This window comes from Sphaeramia orbicularis, chromosome 13, assembly GCF_902148855.1.
Source record: "Sphaeramia orbicularis chromosome 13, fSphaOr1.1, whole genome shotgun sequence".
NCBI lineage: Eukaryota > Metazoa > Chordata > Actinopteri > Kurtiformes > Apogonidae > Sphaeramia > Sphaeramia orbicularis.
Window position 1 is genome coordinate 23,089,538 of NC_043969.1, and position 24,333 is coordinate 23,113,870.

Below are 24,333 nucleotides of genomic sequence, written 5' to 3' on the forward strand. Positions count from 1 at the left end.
AACAGTACCACAGTGCTTCAATTTCAGCTTCAGAGTTTGCCAACTCTGTTATGTATTATGATTGTCTCTCTCAACTCACCATGTATGTTTTATTAGTAAGTTTTTATTTTTATTTTTAGCAATTACTAGAAATTTCAGGCGACCCCATTTGAATTCCATGTGACCTCATGTGGGTTCTAACCCTAACCCCAAGGCTGAAAAACACTTGTTTAGACAGTGATGATATGATATTAATTACTGGTAATCATAAACATGTATATCAGACAAAGCTGCAACACTTATGCCATGTTACTTGTCCTGAAGTAGCAGTATCAACCTTTGTCTATTTAGAAAATTCCTGAATAGAACTGTAAAATGCATTAGTTTAGAAACCCACAAATAAAATAATACACGTTTTATACTTAACACACTTTTTTATACAATTACAGCCTGTTAGCATTACCATTAACTTTTTCTCAACCTCCTTTCCATCCCTCCTTCTCTTCCTCTCTCTCTCTCTCTCTCTCTCTCTCTCTCGCTTTTTCTCTTAAACACACAAACACACTGGTCTCCTCAGGAAATCCTGCTGTCTGAGTACCCTGTTTGCCACTCTTATCACAAAAACAGGATGTGTGTGCGTAAGTGCATGAGTATTAAAAAGAGCAGTTCCACATTACAAAGAAGGTGCAGGAAGGGCAAATGGGTTGTCATAGCAACATGAAGTTCAGGTGGTTGTCAGGTGATGACAGCACAGCAAGGAGGATGGAGAAAAGTGATGTCCACTCAACGGGTGAAAGAGGAAAGGAACAGGTCATGTGGGTTAAATATGTACCAGAGAGGGGGAAGCAAGGAAATAAATAGTCATAGAACGAAAATGAAAGGCTTGTGGGGGCTGGGGGCTTGTGAGGGAAAATTAGACCATCATAAATCCTACCAAGTCAGCGAACAGCACCTCTGCATAGCTGTCACAAATCATTCACTCTGTGGGGTTCCCACCACTCAGTCATTGCCAAGTTCAGCTGTCACTGCTCAGATAACCGGCCTGTCATCACAGACTTATCTATGTTGGAATTAAAAAAGGCTTAGAGACAGGAAATGGAGGTGGTGTGTGTCTTGTTTGAAGAGGTCATTCCTAACATCAATGTGTTGACCCGTTAAGATCCCAAACTGCCACCTATAATTTATCAGTGATAATCAATGCCAATTAGCCGAAGGAAATGCTGATAGTGTCCACTAGGGGACACTAAAGAGGGCCAATCCCTAATGTCCAGCTCCCATTTCAACTGTTGCAGGTTTTTGGGTTTTATACTTTTACAAAACCTGAATAGTAACATCAGTTGGGCACCAGCAGGTTTATCTGCTTGGGATTTGAGTAATTATCAGACAATGACAGCTCTTCCAATGGAGCTAAATCGATATGGAACATTGTTGTGTTGAAGTCAAGCTGTCAAATCAGTTCTTCTGTCAAACTGCCAGCTCACAGTCAGTGGCTTTCTCAGCCATCAGTCAGTGTCCTCACTTAACCCTCCCCCTTGAACACACAGGCCCAGACACACAAACAAGGGGTGCATGTTTACACAGCAGGGTAGCAATTAAATCTCAGGCAATTCTTTTGCAATTTTAATGTGTGTCACCCCAGTCATCTTTCAAACACACACTCTTTCTCCGATTTTGATTCTTACTAACATGCACACACAGTCTTACAGTCTTTCATCCAAACTACCCACACCCACTCCACCCTTCCCGCGAGAATGAGAAAGCAAAGTTGACTGTTTTTGAAACAAACATGTTTCCTCTTATAATGACAGTGCTTTGTGCCATGATTTGTTCTGTGTGTGTCTGTGTGTACCTGTCAGTTTGTGTGATTGTCTTATCTTTTTTTTTTTTATTTTTATTTTTTTTAATATTTTCATATTTTTCTGTCACCTGTGCTTCTGTCTATAGCATACAACAATGATGTGCATGGGTTAAATGTTTTCTTATGTGTTTAACGTTTTGCTACTATGACAGCCTAACTACTGTTAACCTTTAAAAAAAAAAAGTTTACTCTGCATGAAAAGGAGGATCAGCCCTTTATTAATTTTACTTAACTTTATTAAAACTTAAAATTGTTGCACTGTTACAGTATATTTGCTTGATTTGCAGAGAAGAGGGATGCTGTAATATGGAATAATCATAATCTGAAGTTAAGGCTTTACTTAGTACTTGTAAAAACTTAACTATACTCTTCTTTTAGTTTAGTTAGGAGGTGTCATAGATCGCAGGGCCACTATGTCCCTCAGGATGCATGTCTAAAGTTCATGTCCAGTGAATAAATGGACACCCGCCATGACAGATGTAAAGGGTGAGATAAAAGAAAGACAGGATGAACATACATACATCCACATCCACATATGTATCCTGACAAAGAAAGAGAGAGGGATTCATGTGAAAACTAAAAAAACAGCTTGGTGCCAGAGAGCTGTTAAGATATTAAGATAAATTAAACTGAAAGTTGGGTTTGAATGAGTGGATGAATGGAAAGAAGGTATTGGAGTTTAAAACTTTGCTTTATAGTTAACGCAGTTGTTTTTTTAAGGGGAATTTGCTACTCTGCCCCTCACACACACACACATAGACACACACACACACGCACACACACACACACACACACACACACACACACACTTCCACAGATAGACTGGCTCACAAGGGCAGAGTGTCTGTGAGATGTCACTACTGACACAGTGACCCAGTCCAGAAAATGTAGGTTACCCTTTCTCACAGCCTTCGGGTTTCTGCTTGTGCACAGAGGAGCTGACTAGGGATCCACTGTTGCTGACACGTTTTACAGTACTATTATTTTCTGAGCAATCAAGTCAAGGAAACTGCTCACATCAACTTATAACGGCAAAGGATTGAAGTGTGAAGTCTTTCCTTGGTATAGATTTTATTGTTTTAATCACAGCCTTCCTCAAGCAGTCTGGGTTTCAACCTGATTATACATCCTAATATGTTGTGTTACAGAGAAGATTTGACTTGATGGAGCTCCACATTGACTCTTATTTGCTTGTTTAATATAAGTAGTCTGTCATAAATACTCTATATTCCATTCAAATAACAATGTGCTGTGTGTGTGCATTACATCTGCCAAGAAAGAAATCTGGAAACTGTTCAAAATGTTCATCCAGTTTTCACCCAAAACTTGCAGCAGGTTCCATGCTTTTGTTAAATTGGTGTATGTGGATTATTTATTATATTGGCAATGATTTCATAAAAAAAAACAAAACAAAAAAACAACTTATATATTGTTTTCATTTTTTGTGTTTCAGGCTTTGCAGAAGTTGGCAAGTCAGTACTTAAAAAGAGACTGGCCTGGAATCAACCCTGACGATCAGAGAACAGACTACAGGTGGGTGTGAATATGTGTATCGCATACAGAAATATACAGCAATATTTCTATAAACCAGCCACAAACTTATTTTATATCCTAGTCAATTATATGCATGTATTATACACTAGGCTGCCCTTTTAAAACCAAATCTATGCACTACTTGATTGCTTACAATTAAAAACAAAACACACACACACACACACACACATACGCACACACACACAATGCAGAAATGTAAAACAACTTTGAAAGATAAAAACAGATATATTAACTCTTCCCTTCATAATTTACTAACATTTTATTTCTTTTACTCTGCAATAGTACACTCTAGAAGATAATACTTGTAGTTGCTTAAATCATATTAGCATACTTGACTTATTTCTCACTATCTTATTGATTTAACTCATGTACTTTGAGTATTTAATCATTTTCTCCTAAAGAAGTATAAAACTAAGTTCATCTGAAAAAACTGGACTTGAAACTTTATGTTCATGTATTGAACACCCTCTTGAGTCACACCCCAGTCCAGGTGGTGGTCTTAATTTACTTCTTTAAGCACCTTTAAGTTTTCTGAGGCAATGTTGAAGGTAATTTTAGATGGAAAGAAGCGTTAGGATTCTCAGAAACCCCAGAAGTAAACACACACATGCTACAGTGTTGTGCTGTAATGTGCACGAACACACTGATTTGAACCGCTGCTTACATGTCAAGGTTCCTTCCTTTAAGTTTCACAGAGCAGTCAGGCTCCACAGGTGTGCTTAAGCTCTTCCATCAATGTGGTTAAAGGTGTAATCAGCCAGAACACCTGTTCTTGGAACAGCCATTTTGAAACACCATGAGTCAATGTAGCCTTGCTCATTCTAATGTAGAAATCCTACATAATGTCAGTCTTTTGGCCCATCCTTTGGAGAAGGCTGTCCTCTCTCATCTCTCATGATGTGAGCCTCTTGTAAAAACCCCAAAACTAAATAGTGATCTGTTACGTTACTGTTATGGTATTTTATTTGAATAAAAAATAACCCTGCAAACTAATTATTCTTTGTTGTGCTTTCGATTTAAGATTTAAGAAGATCGATTTAAATATACTTGATATTTTTTAGGTAAATTAAATAAACTTAACTAGTAGATACGAAGTAAACTGAATTTAAGACTAATGATCTCGTTTACTTGCCTTTTTTGAGTGCAACCGGTTTCCTAGATTCGATTAAATAAGATCAACTTGTCATTTTTTAGAGTGTAACTACTGCAGTGTTTCCACACAAAGCTATTTCTGAGCCTTCTCCCATGCTGCATACATATACAATACAGGTTCTCATTTCCACAGTGGCCACCACACAGTTGTGTAAGGATTTTTAAAATCTAGACACTCTGCAGGAGAACTCCATGTTTCTGTGTCAGATATCCCCTGGGATGGTGAACAGTTACAGTAGAAAGAATGTACAGCAACGGTGCAGCAACTCTGTGCTTTTTCTCCCTGACTAGGAATGTATATGCAGTGTGGAGATCCTACTTAGAAGGTACAGTGCAGGTGAGCCAGTCCAAGCTCAATTTGTGTGACAACTACAAGAGTCAAGTATCAGAACCTGCAAAGACTGTGAGATTCTACAAGGAGCAGCAACTCAAAAAGGTGACTGGACAGTACAATTGAGTCATAGCATCCTCAAGCAGTCTCTGTTCTCAATCCCTTTCTTCATCATCTGTCTGTTTGCTCACTGTGAGCTAACATGACTCATGTTGGTATGCTCTTTCTCTAACAAGCTCAGTCTTTTCCTCTTTCCCTTCACAGACCATAGATCAGTTGAGTGGCATTCAGGCAGAACTGCAGGAGTCAGTGAAGGAGTTGGCCAAAGCCAAGAAAAAATACTACGACTGTGAGCAGGTGGCCCACGCAGTACGAGAGAAAGCCGATATAGAGGCCAAGTAAGTTCATAACATCACTGTGTCTTTGTAGTAATGTTCGAATATAGTAATAGCAGAGGGTTTCCATTGTCAGAAAGGATACCATTGAGAGAACAAAGTTGGTTAACCTCACAGAGAGAATATGTCTATATGGAAGTGTGGCTCTGAAAGAAAGAAATATTATCATTAAGGCTAAGAGAAGCAATCAATTACATGTGGGTACTGGTGTGTAGAAGAGAGTCAAGATAAATACACCTCAATTGCATTTATCCATTCATTCATTTTCCAAACCGTTTAGTCTTGGACAGGGTTGCAGGGATGCCAGAGCCTATTCTGGCTACACAATTGCATTCTGTGAGAAAATCTTAGTAAAGTAACTAGTATTGGTTGTAAAGATAAATAAGTGATTTTTGTTGTTTTTGTTGACAGGAGTACAGTTCTTTTAGACTATGAAGCATTTCGGTGCCAAATAAATCACACAATGTCATTTTTATGTGGTACCAGTGTTTGTCATTTGCATTCACAGCTTGGTGAGGTTTGGTAGATTAGTATTAGAGAAATGAAGTTCAATTTCTTCAATGTTAATCATCATAAACCCTTGCAATACTGCAATTAGTTCCAAAGTTTTATTCAGTGCTGATGAGTGTTGTTTTGCTCTCAGCCTTAGGTAGCAGTAGCTATGGTGACATTTACACTTCATTGAATTCTCAGCTCCAGCTTTAGAGCCCAAATCGATTCACCAGTCAACTCTTTTCTGTTCTCTATCACTCAGTAGAAACTCACAGCTACAGAAACTGCGCTACAGCACTATGGCTGTGCAACTATGTGTGTGTATCTCTGTGTGTCCATTTCAGCAGAGCAATGTTGGGACATTAGTCACTGTCGGGCACAAGGAACACACAGGGGGAAATTGGTGGGAATAAAAGACACAATACACAGTTAATACTTTTAACACCTCTTACCACATAAAAATAGGACCAAGGATCCTGTAGTCCAACGGCATATTTAAAGACATTAATTGACATTCGTTTGACCATTCAAGGTCATCTTAGGTCAAAGGTTGTGCCATCAGTGAAGTCATGATACTAGTGTATTTCATCATATTGCACATACTGTTAATTTTGAACTTAGACTTTGGACTGTAGAAAATCTTATTGTAGAGCTGAGTTTTTCCGTGTTTCTTTTCCTCTTGCTTGTACATGTTTTTAGGTGGATAGCCAAAATCTACGGTCTGGGTTTGACCTTTCAAGGCCACTCAAGGTCAAAGGTCATGGCACCAAATGATAGCCCATATGTGGCTTCCTATCTGTTGCCAATAGTCATTATATCAATATCTTCAGCTGTTTTCAAGTTATAGCTCTGTGAAATTTGTCCCATTATAAACCAATGAGATTTTAAAAATTTCAAAAAATCATAAAAAGTCTATACTTCCCAATTCTTTGAACAAACTTGGTAGACCTTACCCTAAAGATGTTCCACAACAAATATTAAGTTATTCATAAAATTTTTTTACTGACAATGGACAGACAACAATGATAGCAATATTCCATCGGACTGTTTGGACTGTTACACTAAAAACTAGGAGAAACACATCCACGTGCACATAGGAAAGCAGCAGATGTCTTCACTGTTGTGTAATGCATTTTATATCTGTATGTGTGAGTGCTAATTCACACAACTCTTCATTTATTCATTTGCATAAACATGTAGAACAAAAAGGTGCAGACCACACATAAACACATGTGCATGGATGTGTGCATTATCTCTTTAATAAACAGGTCTTCATGAGGTTACTGCTGATATACAGTACAGGCCAAAAGTTTGGACACACCTTCTCATTCTTCGCATTTTCTTTATTTTCATGACTATTTACATTGTAGATCCTCGCTGAAGGCATCAAAACTATGAATGAACAGATGTGGAATTATGTACTTACCAAAAAAGTGTGAAATAACTGAAAACATCTCTTATATTCTAGTCTCTTCAAAGTAGCCACCCTTAGCTCTGATGACTGCTTTGCACACTTTTGGCATTCTCTTGATGAGCTTCCAGAGGTAGTCACCTGAAATGGTTTCCCAACAGTCTTGAAGAAGTTCCCAGAGATGCTTAGCACTTGTTGGTCCTTTTGCCTTCACTCTGCGGTCCAGCTCAACCAAACCATCTCGGTTGGGTTCAAGTCCGGTGACTGTGGAGGCCAGGTCATCTGGCGCAGCACTCCATCACTCTCCTTCTTGGTCAAATATCCCTCACACAGCCTGGAGGTGTTTTTGGGGTCATTGTCCTGTTGAAAAATAAATGATGGTCCAACTAAACGCAGACCGGATGGAATGGCATGTCGCTGCAGGATGCTGTGGTAGCCATGCTGCTTCAGGTTGCCTTTAATCTTGAATAAATCCCCAACAGTGTCACCAGCAAAGCACCCCCACACCATCACACCTCCCCCTCCATGCTTCACGGTGGGAACCAGGCATGTAGCATCCATCCGTTCACCTTTTCTGCGTCGCACAAAGACATGGCGGTTGGATCCAAAGATCTGAAATTTGGACTCATCAGACCAAAGCACAGATTTCCACTGGTCTAATGTCCATTCCTTGGGTTTCTTGGCCCAAATAAATCTCTTGTGTTTGTTGCCTCTCCTGAGCAGTGGTTTCCTAGCAGCTGTTTGACCATGAAGGCCTGATTGGCGCAGTCTCCTCTTAACAGTTGTTGTAGAGATGTGTCTGCTGCTAGAGCTCTGTGTGGCATTCATCTGGTCTTTAATCTGAGCTGCTGTTAATTTGCGATTTCTGAGGCTGGTGACTTGCATGAACTTATCTTCAGCATCAGAGGTGACTCTTGGTCTTCCTTTCCTGGGGCGGTCCTCATGTGAGCCAGTTTCGTTGGAGCGCTTGATGGTTTTTGCGACTGCACTTGGGGACACATTCAAAGTTTTTGCAATTTTCCGGACTGACTGACCTTCATTTCTTAAAGTAATGATGGCCACTTATTTCTCTTTACTTAGCTGATTGGTTCTCGCCATAATATGCATTCTAACAGTTGTCCAATAGGGCTGTCAGCTGTGCATCAACCTGACTTCTGCACAACACAACTGATGGTCCCAACCCCATCAATAAGGCAAGAAATTCCACGAAGTAACCCTGATGAGACACACCTGTGAAGTGGAAACCATTTCAGGTGACTACCTCTGGAAGCTCATCAAGAGAATGCCAAGAGCGTGCAAAGCAGTCATCAGAGCTAAGGGTGGCTACTTTGAAGAAACTAGAATATCAGAGATGTTGTCATTTATTTCACACTTTTTTGGTAAGTACATAATTCCACATGTGTTCATTCATAGTTTTGATGCCTTCAGTGAGGATCTACAATGTAAATAGTCATGAAAATAAAGAAAATGCGAAGAATGAGAAGGTGTGTCCAAACTTTTGGCCTGTACAGTAAATCATGATGACTGGATCAGGGATAGATTAATTGCCTGTTCTTAGTCAATTAATGATGCCAGTTCTGAATCATAGGTTAGAGAATAATAAGAGAATAGGAGTTTAGTCATTGTCTCATTTCTGTTTCACCATGTTTTACATATACTGTGTGCTTCATTAAGTCAGTGAGTGTGAAATTAAAGTAATGCTGTAAAGGGGTCAATAAATAGCATTTGCATATTTTTCTGTGATTTTTCTTTGGCATTATATTGTTAGAATAACAATGTGTCATAAAGATTAATTTCCTTTCTTGCTTTGTTTTTTTGTTTTTGTTTTAGGTCTAAACTGGGTCTTTTTCAGTCAAGAATTAGTTTACAGAAAGCTAGTGTAAAGGTAAGAGGACTCAGTTACAAACAAAATCACTTCCTAAGGCAGAGCTTTCATCCAGACACTTTTAAGCCATGTCTTGTTACTTAAAGGCGTTATTGCATTATTGTTTGTCTCTCTGCCTTTAATTTCAGTTGAAAGCTAAGAGGAGTGACTGTAACTCCAAAGCAACACAGGCCAGGAATGACTACTTACTAACGCTAGCTGCTGCCAACGCTCACCATGACCGCTACTACCACACGGATCTACTGCACTGCATACAGGTAAGAACAGAATATTAATAAAAAACACAATGATCTGGGTCGAGGTCCTTCTAAATTTCAGCATCCAGAATCATTAAACACTAAGTGAATATATACAGTTTAATGAAACAGAATTCATTTTTTTAAGACAAGCTCTTATTCAAGAATATCATGAACTAACAATACTCACAAGGTTGGAATCCTAGGTTCTAAAAATCAGTGTGAAGCTACTTTGAAAGCTTAGTTTTATGATAAAATGTCTTCTTTTACAGAGAGTCATGCTTCCATTCAGTGTTAGTAAAGCAGTTAAAGGGGAAAATCAAATATGAAAAAGTGATGATTTCAGAGGTTGGAGCCCTCAAGCAGTCTGAGTTCTCTGGATTTATTATAATTTTCTGAGGGAGTATTTGAAGAAAAATCCTGAAAATGAGCCATGCTGTGTATAAAATGTATGCTTGCTCTTACCAAAAGCTTGGTAGGCATGAAATTAGCATTTCATGATGTTGACTGAACTGTCTATTAGTCAGATCAGAAAGCGTTGGGGTTGCAGTAGTGGTAGATACTTTTAAATGTTGTTTTACTTAGAGAAAGTACATAAGAGAATTGGAAAGGAGATCAAAGTATGGAAATAAGGGTGCTAAATGACTTTTCAGTGTCTGTATGCTTCCATTTGTTTGTTACCATAGCTATAAACTCATCTTGGCAAGTAAACATATACATAAATGTTAGTTAATATACACAGAAATCAGTTTTTTGACAAGTTTTTTAATTGATCGTACTTCTATTATAATTTTGACTGTACTTGAATTTGTATCATTCTGTTGAGATTGCCTTAACCTGGTAATAATCTACGGTAAACACACGCCAAACAGTTGACTGTATGGAGACAGACAACTCTTCTGCAGTATGATGAGTCATCAAAGCAGTTCAGTGAGAGTGGTGTTCTCATACAAACATGGCAGACTGACACAGTAAACGTACACATTCCCCGAAAATCACATGTATAGTACTTCCTTTTCTGGACAGCGATCAGTCTCACACAGGACACTCAATAGACGGTTAACACGTGCACTGACACACACATATGTAGATTTAATTTTGCCCTAGTGCGTTGCAAATGTAATGCTGGTGCTTTATTTGCCCTTTGTTTCTTGCCAGCATCTCTTGCTTACATAGTCTTTGTTTCTGCTGTATTTTTTTCTTGTTTCCCTCCTTTGTGTCTTCAGTTGTCTTTCTGTTCCTGTCTACTAGCTCTGCTCCCTCTATCAGATACTATGCCTTAGGCGTTTATGAGCAGCTATACTATGAGGCCATCTTAAATAATAGATTGGTAGGTCCTTGTGACAGAAGGACAGGACTGCAGGGAAATGTGCAAATACACAAATGTATGCACGCAAACACACAGAGGCACATTGCAAGGGACATAGCTAGAGGGAATCAATCTGCTTATCATGTCCCTCCTTTACTCTTTCTTTTTCTCTTTTATTTGTAGTGGTTACAGGTGCTAACCTGAAAATCAGTGATAACAGCATTCTCCCTTCACTGCTAATCTCAGTTATTTTCAAAGTCTTTAACGTAGTTAGAAGCAATGATGGAAAACATAACACTTTCAATCAAACCATTTTTTCATCATCACTTCTGCAAAGTAACATCCACAGCCACATTACATCAGAGAAAGTGTGGCAATGCTTTAAAACCACAAAACTATATGGCTCTTTAGTTTCTCCATTCATCATATTTTGTCTCCATTTTCAACAGTATTTATAGTCATCCTCTGAAATCAATTGTGCATTCACTTCATTGCATTGCTATACCATAATTCATTGCATATGGCCTTTGGGGACATTTTGGAATTGAACTGAGACCGAAGTCTCACCATTCAGATTCGATAGACGCAAGTAATTCTATAGCAGTAGAAATTAATCTGCTACGTGATGACATTTTTTGTTTTTAATGTCAGACTTATGGATGAACTTACAGTATTCTTGATGGGCAAAAAATGACTAAAAGGTAATATAATGGTTTTCTGAAGATGAGGTGTCTTGTAAATGATGACCTTGTTTTATAAGTTGAAGTTAAATTGCGCTGAGGCTGTAGGAATAACATATATCTTAGAGTGAGTGCTACTGTCCTTGTCAATGCGACAGTTGTAGTGAAAGGGCAGTGTGGAAACAGACTGCTCTGTATCTCCCTCTGCTGTTGGCAGCTCCTCCTGTTCTAACTGTCCATGTAATTGAACATTTATACATTAATGTCTGTGCTCTACTTATTGCAAAGGCTGATGCAGTCAGTCCACCTAAATAAATACATACACATATGAAAACACACACCCAATTGACCATGATATGGGGACAAGGCTTTTTCTGGAAGCTGACTCATTCCTTTTCAGCACTACCGTAAATGGATGAAAGGAGGAGAGGAGGACGAGAAAGAAAAGAAGGGGGGTGGAGGAAATGAGAAGAATGATGAAGGAACATTCACTAAAAAGTCAGCCAACAACCCACCCTTAATGACATAATTTCCTTGTCAATACCCCATTGTTTTATAAGTATGTACTCTGTGTGTGTGTGTGTGTGTGTGTGTGTAAACACAAGCACATTTTAATGTGTTTGTGTGTCACATTTGTTGGACTTGTGTACATATTAAAAATAATGTTTATTTGTAACCATTTTTAAGAAAGCATGTGTTTGTGGGATCTTCTTGAATTGATCTGAACTATCCCTTGATCAGGCCAGAGTGTGTGTAGGTTCATAGGAGTGTGAGCTTTTATAAAGTACTGGCCAAAGCAGAGTATGTGCGTCTGGGTATGTGAGATTTGGTGTGTGTGCGGTCTCTGTGTTTTGTTGAATTGGAATCTGAACCCCTTCACCTTTCCCTGCAGCTGTGAGAACACTATCCAAAGAACACACACGCAGGCACACACAAATGCACACATTTCCCATAAAGTTATTTCTCTGTCTGCCTGTCTGCTTTTCTTTCACTCAATAATACCTTCTACGATCCTAAGTGCTATAGTTGAAAGCTTTTCTTTTTGGTTCTTGAAGATTAGTACCTCTTGGCTTCCTCATTTCTAACTGAGTGGTGGGGACTTCAGAAATTTCACCTTTGGAGTTATTGATATCTACCAGGTTGTTAAAGTAGCCCCTCGGTTATTATCCACCCCAAACCCCTGGGGTCTGCGTCCCCTTCCCATTTGGAGATGGTCATCCCAGTTTAGTTCAGTTCAGTTTAGTTTATTTCGAATATGCAACAAAACAAACAAAATAATCCTACTTTAGTCCATAGAAATAAAACAGATTGCAACAATATTCGAAAAGGAGTGGGAGGAAGTGTAATTTATTTAATCCTGCTCCTCCCCCAAATGACCGTCTATCCTTTATATGATGTAGGTTTAGCTTAGGTAACTTACTATACTCCTCTCTCAAACTACCTGTTTACACTGCTGTCTTCAAGAGAATTTTTTTCATCATTCAGATACAGCTGGACCGCTGTGTCTTGACCTGAGGAGCTGGTCCTCCTGTCTTGTGCTGTGTGTTCATGGGGCTGTTGTTTAGTTTTCAGTAATGCTGATCTCTGCGCTCCTTGTTGCATTTAAAGTATGTACAACTCTGCTGAACTTACAAAGAAAAAGTGTATGTGGTGAGTGCTGCACTGGGTTAACATTCTAAATTACGATGTGAATGAAAATAAAAAATAAGGTGCTCATCTGAGTCAGAGTCAAGTCATAAAACAATAAAAAAAAGCACAATAACTGCCAGACTTATTATTAATAAAATTCCAAAGTCAAAAGGAGTCAGAGGTACTGACTGTAATTAAAACTCCTTTATTAAGTCATGGATTAGCAACAGGGCTGTGTGTTTCAATTCCAATGAGTATTCAACATGTACTTGGGTGTTCTGTCCATGGGGTGGATCAGTTTGGGTCTGAAGTGCATAGGGATGTTGTGTTTGGACAAAACCCTTTGACGTTTCTCGGACACTCTGTCCACATACTGAATATCAAACTTGTGATGCCTCTTCTCCGTATGATATCATAGTGTTTTTTTTCCAGATCTCTTATCTGTCTTTAATGAAGACCCAGTTGGGATAGCCACAGGTTTAAAGCCCTTTCTTAACATATGTATTCTCCTTTTCATTTCCCTTTGCAAATGCTCCATCGTCCTGTCTTCCTCCTCTCTTATTAGTGTCTCTCTCGTTGTCTGTCTCTCTCATTCCCTCTCCCTCGGTCCCTCTGTCTGATCCGTTTGGCAGTGTGGCCTACAGCTTGGCAGGACTCGCTCAGCTCCTCATACAAAGACTGTTCATTTGGACGGCGCACTTCATTAAAACGCCTTTATATCAGCACATCAAAAACTCTAATGATAAGAGCTGTCAAATGAAAACATCTGCTCCGTCTCTGTCCTTCCACTGACTTTCTGCCACCCCACTCTTGCCTGTCATTGTTGGTCTTACTCTTTCCCCATTGTTTATATTCATTTTCCTTCTTTATTTCTCCGCTTTACTTGAATTGCAAAAATGTTGTAGCATAAGGTGACATAATATGCACAAGTATGTAACAGGTGTTACACAAAATTTTCAACCCTCTCACCATTATCAGTTTGTTATAACCTGGCTATGTAAACAATCCTAAAAATGAAATAATCACCTTTGCGGTGAGGGCAATAAAGATTCTCCCCAATGGTTTCTTTAGAGGTACTACCTTTGGAACCTTTCCTGTCTCAATTGTGTCCTTTTGCCACAGTTTGCTGATTTCAGAGTTAAATTATCACTTTGTGCAGTGTTATGACCTCCCTGAAGGTGAATTGTTTCTCCAGGCTTGAAAACACCAGGAACAGGAGCAGTATGAGCATTGTCATGGTCCAGTTCCCAGTTACAGAATAGTTAAGGTTAAATGTGGATATTTAATGACCTGTCACAAATGAAAATGTAGAAGCAGGACCCTGTAGCTAAAGCTAGTGACTGGCTCAATTCCACATGCACTTTTTCCCCTTTCTTTGTGTCTCCTCCTTTCCTTTTACTTTCTTTATACCAAGGATTATGGAAATACATCAAAGTAATCCATTTTTCACAGTAACCCCTCCACCTCTGGCATCTGTCTCCCTCTCTCTGTCCTCTAGGCCTTGGATGGCAGGATCTATGAGCATGTGAAAGACTACCTGGTAGCGCTGTCTCGTACTGAGCTCGAGGCCTCCCAAGCCACACACAACACCTTCCAGTTCCTGCTGGACAAATCCACCAGGGTGAGTCAGAAAAGCTGAAAGACACAGACCTTCTGTGCTCTGTTTTTAAGCCATAGCAATGTTTTTTTGGTCTCAAAATAGACACTTTAGGGAAAATCCATCAATCTTTCTGACGTTGTAACTCAATCATACTTCTTATTTTTGCAGAAAAATGTGTTTTTGTTTCACTAGTGAATTGAGGGACAGCCTTTTTAATTTTTAATTTTACATTTTCTTAATATTATTTTTTCTTTCATTACATGATTATTAAGTCTAGATGTGTGGAAGAATATCCTATTCAGCATTTCAATAAAATAATATTTAGGGTGAATGCTAGAATGCTAACAGACAAATGTGCAAACAGTAATTGAGAAACAGCTCGACACAGTTACTCAGACAAACTGATGTCTTCCCATTTGTGTTGCATTGTATGATCATAGAGTATAACCCAAAAAGAAACTGAACTAATCACAATTATTTATTATCATCTCAATCTGACATGGATGATGGTAAATGAATACTGCCAAATTTCAAATCAAACCATTTACAACAAGTGGTGCCAGACACAACCAACCCCACCCCTCACACATATTCTAGCTTTTTTTGGAATTTATCCAGCTGATGTCATCATGTCTATGCATGCGGTGTGCTGATATCAGCATAGACATAGACAGCATAGACAAATTTTGCCCATTGTAAGTAAATGGGAAGAAAAAAAGATTTGAAAAATTCATAAAAAATTTTAACTTTGACCTACTTTTCCCAAAATGTAATCACATCTATTCTGGGTCAGTGGCAATCTATAAATTCAATTTGGTATGAATTCAACCAGTAGTTTTGCTGCTAGAGTGTTAACAAACAAAGACACAAACAAACCAAACCAAAAACAATACCCCTTGCCTCCCCTTCAGGGGGCGGGGTAATAAATATGAATGAAAGACTCACCACTCGTAGCCTTCAGTAGGTTCAAGTATGATAAGTTTCACAGCAGGAAGCAAATGCAAACTAATGCATTTTTTTTTTTGCTTCTCTCAGATAATACAAGAGTTCAACCAGCAGTTATTCATGCAGGAGAACCCAGTATTCCACAAAGCACACGACTTCCAATTCCAGCCCAGCGAATGCGACACGGTGAGAAATAGCAGAACATATACATATGCATAGGCATGCAGCACTATGCTTTTCTGTTGAAAGTGTTGTTGAGTTTGTATTGTTTGCATTTGAACCTGTTCGCACAGCAGTACAAACACCACATCACTATCTTTCTATCCTTGTCAAAACATAGAATTTAATAATCTTCTCTATTGTGACAAGTTGACTTTTCCCTCCTCCTGCCTTTTCTGCCTTCTCTGATGCTAAACTTTTCATTTCAGCCAAATTTATCTGGATACATTTGATAACTGAAAATGAATTAATCTATCTGCTTTGAGAGAATCACAATCGTACATCTTTTAGGAAGAGGCTTTCCAAGTTAGTAACTAGAAAGCCAACGCTCTGATCATTGTCATTCTCTTGAGGGATCATTGGCTCTTTTGTTTCCAGTCATGTGTTAACTATTTAGGATGGAGTTGTCCAGTTAACAATTGTCTGGTGACAGCATGACAGAAGCATGAATCTACTCTGTTCTAAATTTAATCATTTTAATGTGAAATGTTGTGGGTCCATAGGGAACATCTCTTTGTAGTGTTGGCATCTTTTTATCATTTACATGATCTGAACTAAAATGGAGTGGTTACTGGATGTTAAAAATATATCATAGTGTTGTCCACTGATCGGCTTCTCTGTGATCATAAAGCAGCAGTGGAATCTGCTGTCTTCTCCACTCAGGGATGTGTTTGCCAGCCAGATGAGAAATGTTCCCCTGTGGACGCTGGCCCTAATTCCTCTACACTATACCTGTCTTTTTCTCCCTTGTTTTTGTTGTTTTGTGTTCCTTCTGTTTTTTCGCTTTTTGTTTCTTTTTTTATTTTCATTTCCTCTGAGATCTTTTCTTTTCTTTTTTTGGTTATTTTCTTTAGTTATTACTTTTCTAACATTTCTATATACAGCTATGTGCTTTTCTTCCCTGTCTGTTCCTGATCCTGTTTAGCCTTTGCTAACACTTTTCCCTAAACTTCTTTTCCATTAACCCCTCCTTGTATTTGTGTGCCTGTGTGCTTGCACTGCTGCTCTCCGGTGTGTGTGTGTGTGCGTGGGTGCTTGCCTGTGTGTATGTGTGTGTGCCAGACTCTGAGCTCGGTGCAGCAGTTGGTGGACATTGAACCGTCGCCCGTCAGTGCCATGAGAATGACCCTGGCACAGGTAGTCTTAACTGTTGTTAGCATTCCCATCTTCATTCCTGACACAAACCATGGACCATCTAATACGTGCATGTCTGTCTGGTATATCTATATATCCTGATGACATGATGACATTTATTACAAAACTAAACTTTGGTAAGTCTTTTAGCAACCTGAGCTGAGACTAAAATGAACATTTTTGCATGAAACTGGAAAACTATAGGGATATCTGCATTTATATTCAAACTGCAAAGCAATGTAACTGTCTAACTTCTCTAAATGTTCATTCACATGTACAAAATAAGCATCGCTTACTGATTTTACTTGGTATCTGGTTTCATGAGCACATCAGAAATATTTAGAATATGTTGAAAAGGTAACATACACAGCACCGGTTAATATACGTAACATTTGTCTTCAAGAGATCAGGCAGGTTTAAGAGGAGAATAACTGAACTCTTTACCTTATACCTAACATTAAAACAGAGTTAATGTCACTTGGAGATGGACTTGGTGCTCTTCACACTAACGGTGATGACTGCAGATCATCATGATATAGCTCAGCTAACCTTTATGTGTCAACTATCTCTCTGGAAAGCAGCATGCAAATGAAAAAATATAAATGTTAAATGTAAAGTTCAGTGCCCATTTGAGCAAGTCCAAGTTTCATAACAAAGATGTGTTGGACTACTGGATGTTCCCTGGTTTTGTTTGAGCTGAAGAGCTGTGAAGGGTTTTGACTGTTATTTGTCTAAAACTTTGCATCTTTGCATAATTGCAGAAGTAAATTGGATCTAAATTTTTAGGAAACGGTTCAAAGAAGCACAAAGCAAAGTGTTCATTAACAAAGTCAATTGCCAATTACTTCTCAAATAACAACCACCATATTTAAAAGGCTTATTTCTAGAAAAAAAACAAAAACAAAACTGTTTCGGTTAATATTGCGTCTAGTATAACATTTTTCCTTTTCCTTTAGCCTCAACACTGTGCAGAATCACTTAGAGGTTGCACCTAAGTTTTTTAAAGTCTAAGAGGACTCTTTTAAGTCTAATGTAAGTATATGAGTGCACAGAGACACTCAGAAGGAGAGTGAGGCCAGGATAGGATCATATTACATATCCTTGTATTCACATCAACAGTACAGACTTGGTCTATGGTGTATGAAACATTTCCTATTTAGTTGTCTTTAAATACAGTTAATATACATACTGTATATTGCCCTGCTTTTTTTTATGTGGATCTAGATTATCTATATGAAGGTGGTCAGGTTCAAAATTGCATAAATAATGTGCATGCACTGAAAACAAAGTAAACTTTATATCAACTGTAATTATAGGGAATGTTATTGAAAGAAATGACAGTCTCAAAGTTATCATGGGGCAGTTTAACCGGAAAGGTGTGGCTGCTGAACCTGGTTGACCCTGACTGGGCTCTGAACTAGTGGATTAGTACTGATGCATATTTAGTCCTTACTTGAATCACGTCTTCAGTGACATAATTAAAGTAGTTGCTTCACAGTGCTGTAATGCAGTGGTTTTGTCATGTCTTGATGAGAAATTCAGTCTCAGCCCCAGATGACTCATTAAATGTTGTAATGCCACATCATCTGTTGAAATGTCACAACAGCACCATTGCTTATAACATCACTTTTTAAGTATGCGTGTTCTATTGGTGTGTATTCTGTGGCATGTTATGGGCTTAAAAGCTCATTTAAGCCGGCAGTTATAAAAAATAAAATATGACAATATGGTTGTACTCTCAGTCCATGTAAAATGGAAAGTTCAATTTAATATTTTTCACCAAACTTGATACAATTCATCAGTGCATTTTTGCCTATTTATCAGGCTGTAATGAAGAATGTGGCGCTAGAATGTATATGAACATCTTTCGTACTTACAAAAAAACAACTGAAAATCTATCTAAGTTTTTTTTTTTTCAAAACTTGGCGCAATTGATCTCTTATGCATTGGAGTGCTCCCATTATGATTTTGTCCGTCATCCACCAATGTCCATCATGCAGTTTATCATCATTTGTAAAACTAGAAACTAAATTAGAACTAGTAAATCGTATAATATTTGTTCAGTAAAATACTTGAGAAACTATTCTTCAATGGGCAAAACTAAGCTAACGTCATTAATAAACACTACTTTAGTTGTTTTCTTGGGGCAGGGGCTATGCCATCCTCCGACCGTTTATGTTTCAACAAAGCAGTTGCTGTTCAAGCAATGGGCAAGTTTATTCTGAAATTTCTCTATTAGCAGGTTGAAAATGTTGGCTGCAGGTAATTTTAACCCTAAGCCTGAATTACATTTGTTTTTTGGTTTACTAGGAAAACACACTGATTTCATTTTCATGTTTCTGCCCATTAATGCATATAAAAACTCTAATCCCTCTACTGCTGGAGGTTGTGCAGACACACTAAGGCTTCCTCTAAAACTCTATTAAAATTGCTCACAAACTATGATACAGGTCCTTTTCAACGTGATGCACCATATTAGTCAACACGGCAAACCCCGCATCTCAGATTAGAATGACGTACTACCTTTTGCAGCATACATCAGAGCAAAACAAACATACAGTTTTTTCCTCTTTTTTGGTGTTTTGGAATCACAAAGGATTAAAAAAATAGAAGACTCTGTCATCCACACTCTGTAAAAGCAGATTATGGTGAATGCACTGTTGCTGTATTTTAGCGCTTTGAGAATTATAAAGTGTGAGAGACCTACCATGCCTTGTTACAGTTGGTAAGTCATGACTGGGCAATTACTGTAGAGGGATCAGGTTTAACATACAGCCAGCTGGCGGCCAGCTCATCACTGCACTTCACGGTTTAGACTAAACTCACACTTTGTCTCCAGCATATAACCTCTGATTGATACAGACGACGAGGCTAGATTCTGTCTCCGCTCCACTTCTCTGTGGCTTCAGAATAACACAGTTCTTCTTTACAGTATTCAAAATGACTGTTATTACCAATGAGGTAGTTGTTGAAATATGATAACATCGATTGTGGCTTTACTTTGTCATATATTATTATATTATATTGCATTCTCTAATTTAATTGTGATTAGTATGTTTAGAGAGCAATCTGAGTAACATAGGACATAATCAGTCATAATGTAGTCACGATCTAAAATAAATAATGATTGAACAGTATTGGCTGTGTTACTGCATAATAATCTGCACTATCCCACCTGTGTGTGTTGTTGGAAGGCTACCTGAAAAATGATATTTGCTCTGTTTGCCTCATTAAGAATAGACCAGTAATTTTAGCAAACTATCAAAGAACAAATTAACTGTGCTCACTTTGTGGCATGTCATTTGAAGGCCACTGTTGAAATCTAGTTTTCTGCTCCCCTGACTTAACTCCCAACGATGCTCTCTCGCTTGAATGTAATTAAGCTGTAAATCTCCTGTGTAATACTTTCGTTTCACACCTATACTTAGCCAGATTTATGCGCTCCTGTTACTGGAGCAGCACATAATTAATAGATATGATGTGCATGGAAACTTGCAATTAAAATATTGCGTTCTTCAGTGTAGCCAACACACTTTCATTATCAGATTATGGGAACCTCATCTTCTGAAACCTGTGAATACACTTCAGTTGCACTGAATAAATGGGCATCCTGATGCAGTGATTATTGCTTTGTTGGCAACTGTATTTCTACTACAGCTAGAACCATACTTAACAATTTGTATGCCTTTAGTCTTATGCTACTATTGTACTTGGCAGAAATTAGTAATTTTTACTGATAATCAGTATTAGGAGCACTGTGTATGAAACAGGCTAACCATGATAATGTGGCATTAAGCTCCTGCATTAGTTGCAGTTTTGAATGAGGACATGTCCTGAAGCAAAACCATAACCCAGCTTAAACCCGTAAAGACCCAGAGTTACTTTTGTGTCAGTTCCTACATGAATTTTTCTCAATATTTAACACTTCTTAAGTGATTTAACACCATTTATTGTAATATTATCTTCTTTATCTTCCATTTTTTTCACTGAAAATCAGATATTTTCCTCTATTTAATTTACTGATCATGTAGATGTCCATAAACGCTTAGATTAATGTTGAGGGTTATTATCTCAGAAATACAGAAAACTGTAGAAAAAGTGACTTTTTCAGCAAAGATATCATTAGCTCAACATAAAAACAAGCCTCTCCATTCACTGTCATTGACCAAACTCCATGGGTTTTACTGGTGAATCAATGTTGTAGAAGATGACGGTGTTTCCACGTTCACTACGGAGCCTCTGAACGTCCAAATGGGTCATGTCTGATGACCATGAAAAGATGACAAACTGTATTTTATACTAATTATTTACATGGATTGATAGAATTAGTGGATCAACAGGTATTAAACAGTTTAGATCAATAGATAATTTTGGTCACCAGTCGCTGCTTGGGTCTTTATGGGTTAAAAGCCAGAAAATGTGAATACTGATAGCAATGCTGCATATTTTAATGAGAAAAAAAAGTTTATTAACCAATTAATCTATGTGGGCATGTGTTTAACATGAGGCATTGATTAAAAGAGTCGAAATAGTTATAATAAATGGCACATGGTTAGAATTAATTTTGAATGTTCTAGATTAAAGTCATGTTGAGTTTCAACAAGACTCACATATCTGCTTTAGAATGTAAAAAAAACACACATTAATGACACCAGGCTGCCAAAAACATGCAAGACTCACATGATCACGCAGTCATGCTTTTTGTCATGTGGTTTTAATAGCAGCGGTTTTGTTCCAAGAAGTAAACTGTAGAGCTTCGCAACACATGTTGTATTAATTATGTGCGAAGGAAACATCTTTCTCTCACACTTTCTTTAGCTTAATTAACAGCTTCTGCATATCACACGCCTCCTGCCCCGATCAATGACTGTGTATTTCTGTCTGTGTGTGTGTCATGGCTGGGTGTGTGTCTGTGTTTTTTAGAGTCGTCAGCTGGAGTCGGAGACAGGGACGACGGAGGAGCACAGTCTGAACAAGGAGGCCAGGAAATGGGCAACCAGAGTAGCCAGAGAACACAAGAATATAATACACTACAAGAGAGTAAGACGTTCACACGCCACATTCATACAACTCATGTGTCTCAGTTATTAAGTAGCACAGCTGAACTTAACATTTCTGTTTCTCAGTCTTTGGAGGAGTGTGAGAGCCATGGCTTGCCCCCGACAGAGCAGGGCAGAGCAGATCTAGAGCTGAAAATCGAAGACACCAAAGAAAACATACGCAAAGCGGAGGTGTGTAACTCTTGTTTCCTATGTGGTCCTCCAAGGTTTTCATATATTTCTGATTACCAAGCCTTTCTGCCGGAAGTTAAAGAGCAAGATGATGGGTTTAAATCTTCTGGGACATCTTGTGTGCAGTGCAATTTTCCTCTCAGGCATTTGTGAGTTGTTTTGGGAGTCATTGTAGTTTAGATATAATATGAGAGACCTGCCTAAGACGAACAGTTCCCTCTTATTATCAGCTGACACAGTACTGTGTAGTTGATCTAAACTGAAGTTGTCCCTGTATTTATTCTATTTTATGTAGTTTCAGGCATAACATTAACTCATTTATAACCAAATCCTTTGCTGGATTGATCCCTTGGATCATATGTAATAATAATTATAATAATAATAATAATAATAATAATAATAATAATAATAATAATACATTTTTTCTGTATAGCGCTTTTCATAGAACTCAAAAACACTTTACATGCAGCAGATAAAAACAGAAACCAGACATATTAAAAACTGATTAAAAGCAGGTGCAAAGGCAGGTATACGAATATAAAACAGTTAAACATTAAACATTAGGATTAAACATTAAAAGCAATCTTAAATAAGTGAGTTTTTAAAAGAGATTTAAAGGTGCTGAGGTCGGAGCAGTGTCGGAGAGGAGGTGGGAGGGAGTTCCAGAGGGTTGGAGCTGCGATGGAGAAAGCTCTGTCCCTCCAGAATGTCAAATCACAACATTAAAAGCCACTTATCTCCTCCTGTACTGTTTTGATGGAGCCTTATCTTTTAGAACTTTGAAACACATGGCTGTTATGTTCTTTAATACCTTGCCATAAATGCCGCAGACATGTGTCAAATGCTATCTAAACTACGCAATCTAACACATTCACTGTCATTTTGCACGTGTCAGATGTCTTTTTGTCTTTCAAACCGTCCTCTGTATCTGTATCACCACTTTCTCTCCATCATCTCTTCACACTTCTCTCTCCTCTCTCTCTCTACAGCCCCTTTTCCCATTAGCACAGATAGCTATCATTTATGTATTGATCCCCACAGATTCAACCTGTCTCACTATATATGAGATCAATACATCATCTCCTCAGTTGGCCTCTTTTTCTGTTCACTCACAGGGGGACACCTTTTAGTTTCCCATATCTAATCTTTTCGTTTAATTCCTGTCCTTACTTTGCTTATTCTGTCTGTGTAGATACTTTCCCTCCATGTGGCTTCTCTATATCAGACTTTAACCTATCTGGCACCCTCTGGTGTCAGTAGCGCTCAAAAACATAGGCTCTGATGTCACTCCTTATAGTATGTAATCTCTGTTTTTTTCTTTTCCACCCCCTAAAGCATTTTTGCAAATTATTAGTTAAGCATATCTAATGTAGTATTACTACTTTTAAGTGATAGATATTATCGTGTGGTAGTTATTACAGTCTGCCTGACACTGCAGAGAATTAGCAGCACAGTCAGTAACTACTGAGATCACGTTCTAAAAAAATAATTAAGGAGGCTTTTCACTGTAAATTACAAATATGTGACCAAAAGGCCTACATCCTACTCCACCCTCTCTCTTGCTTCCTCTTTCTTTTAGTCACTCTTATTCACATTGTCTGTCTGCTATTCTTTGCTCTTCCAGATCAGCATTACCTAGAGTAAGGTGATGAATATTTAATGAGCTCATTTGGTACAAATGGCTTTGTCACTGAGCTCTTATCAAAGAAGTATTGGGGAGGATGAAGGCAGTACAAAAGACATTATCCAGGTTTGATTACAGCATTATGTGGATAGTGATAATGTCATTTTTTCTCATGAAGCCTCACCTTCCAGAAGCAAAATTTCTGCACTGCCTTTTTCAGCACCTTGTTAGTAGGGAAATGAAGCTAAAATTAGACTGGAGAGAAGAAAACATATACACAGCAAATGTCACTTTTTGGATCAAAAGATTTTTGAGGCACCTTTACTCAGTGGAGAAATACACAACAGTTGTTTGTCTTGGAAATCACTTTGCTTTTTCTTTGCTATGAAACCAAAATGGTGAAAAGAGGCATAGACAGTCATATTTGGTACAGTTTCTGTGTAGAACTTTTTAAAGGTTTTTGCTCTGACTTTGCCAGTTATTTCTGGAGGTTTTCTGCAAGAATCTACAATAGTGACAAGATCAAATATACAGTACTGTGCAAGTGTTTGTATTTATTTGCAAATATTTATATGTTTATGAATGGTAGATGTGAGAGAGGTTTCAGAGTGTATATACGGTGGGGTATTGCATTTCGGACCGAAATCAAGTGTAAGTGTACTTCAGATG

General features: G+C 38.2%; 1 protein-coding gene across 1 annotated transcript in view; it reads left to right on the top strand.

Moving 5' to 3' along the window:
- The window catches only part of fchsd2 (FCH and double SH3 domains 2), a 63,276-nt gene that overhangs the window by 23,220 nt on the left and 15,723 nt on the right, over window positions 1-24,333 (top strand). Inside the window, exons 4-13 of the mRNA XM_030152539.1 lie at window positions 3,291-3,370; window positions 4,835-4,979; window positions 5,139-5,272; window positions 9,003-9,057; window positions 9,186-9,314; window positions 14,410-14,532; window positions 15,547-15,642; window positions 16,738-16,812; window positions 21,733-21,849; window positions 21,936-22,040. Coding sequence (XP_030008399.1) covers window positions 3,291-3,370; window positions 4,835-4,979; window positions 5,139-5,272; window positions 9,003-9,057; window positions 9,186-9,314; window positions 14,410-14,532; window positions 15,547-15,642; window positions 16,738-16,812; window positions 21,733-21,849; window positions 21,936-22,040 — 1,059 coding nt within the window. The remainder of the gene's footprint in view (window positions 1-3,290; window positions 3,371-4,834; window positions 4,980-5,138; window positions 5,273-9,002; window positions 9,058-9,185; window positions 9,315-14,409; window positions 14,533-15,546; window positions 15,643-16,737; window positions 16,813-21,732; window positions 21,850-21,935; window positions 22,041-24,333) is intronic.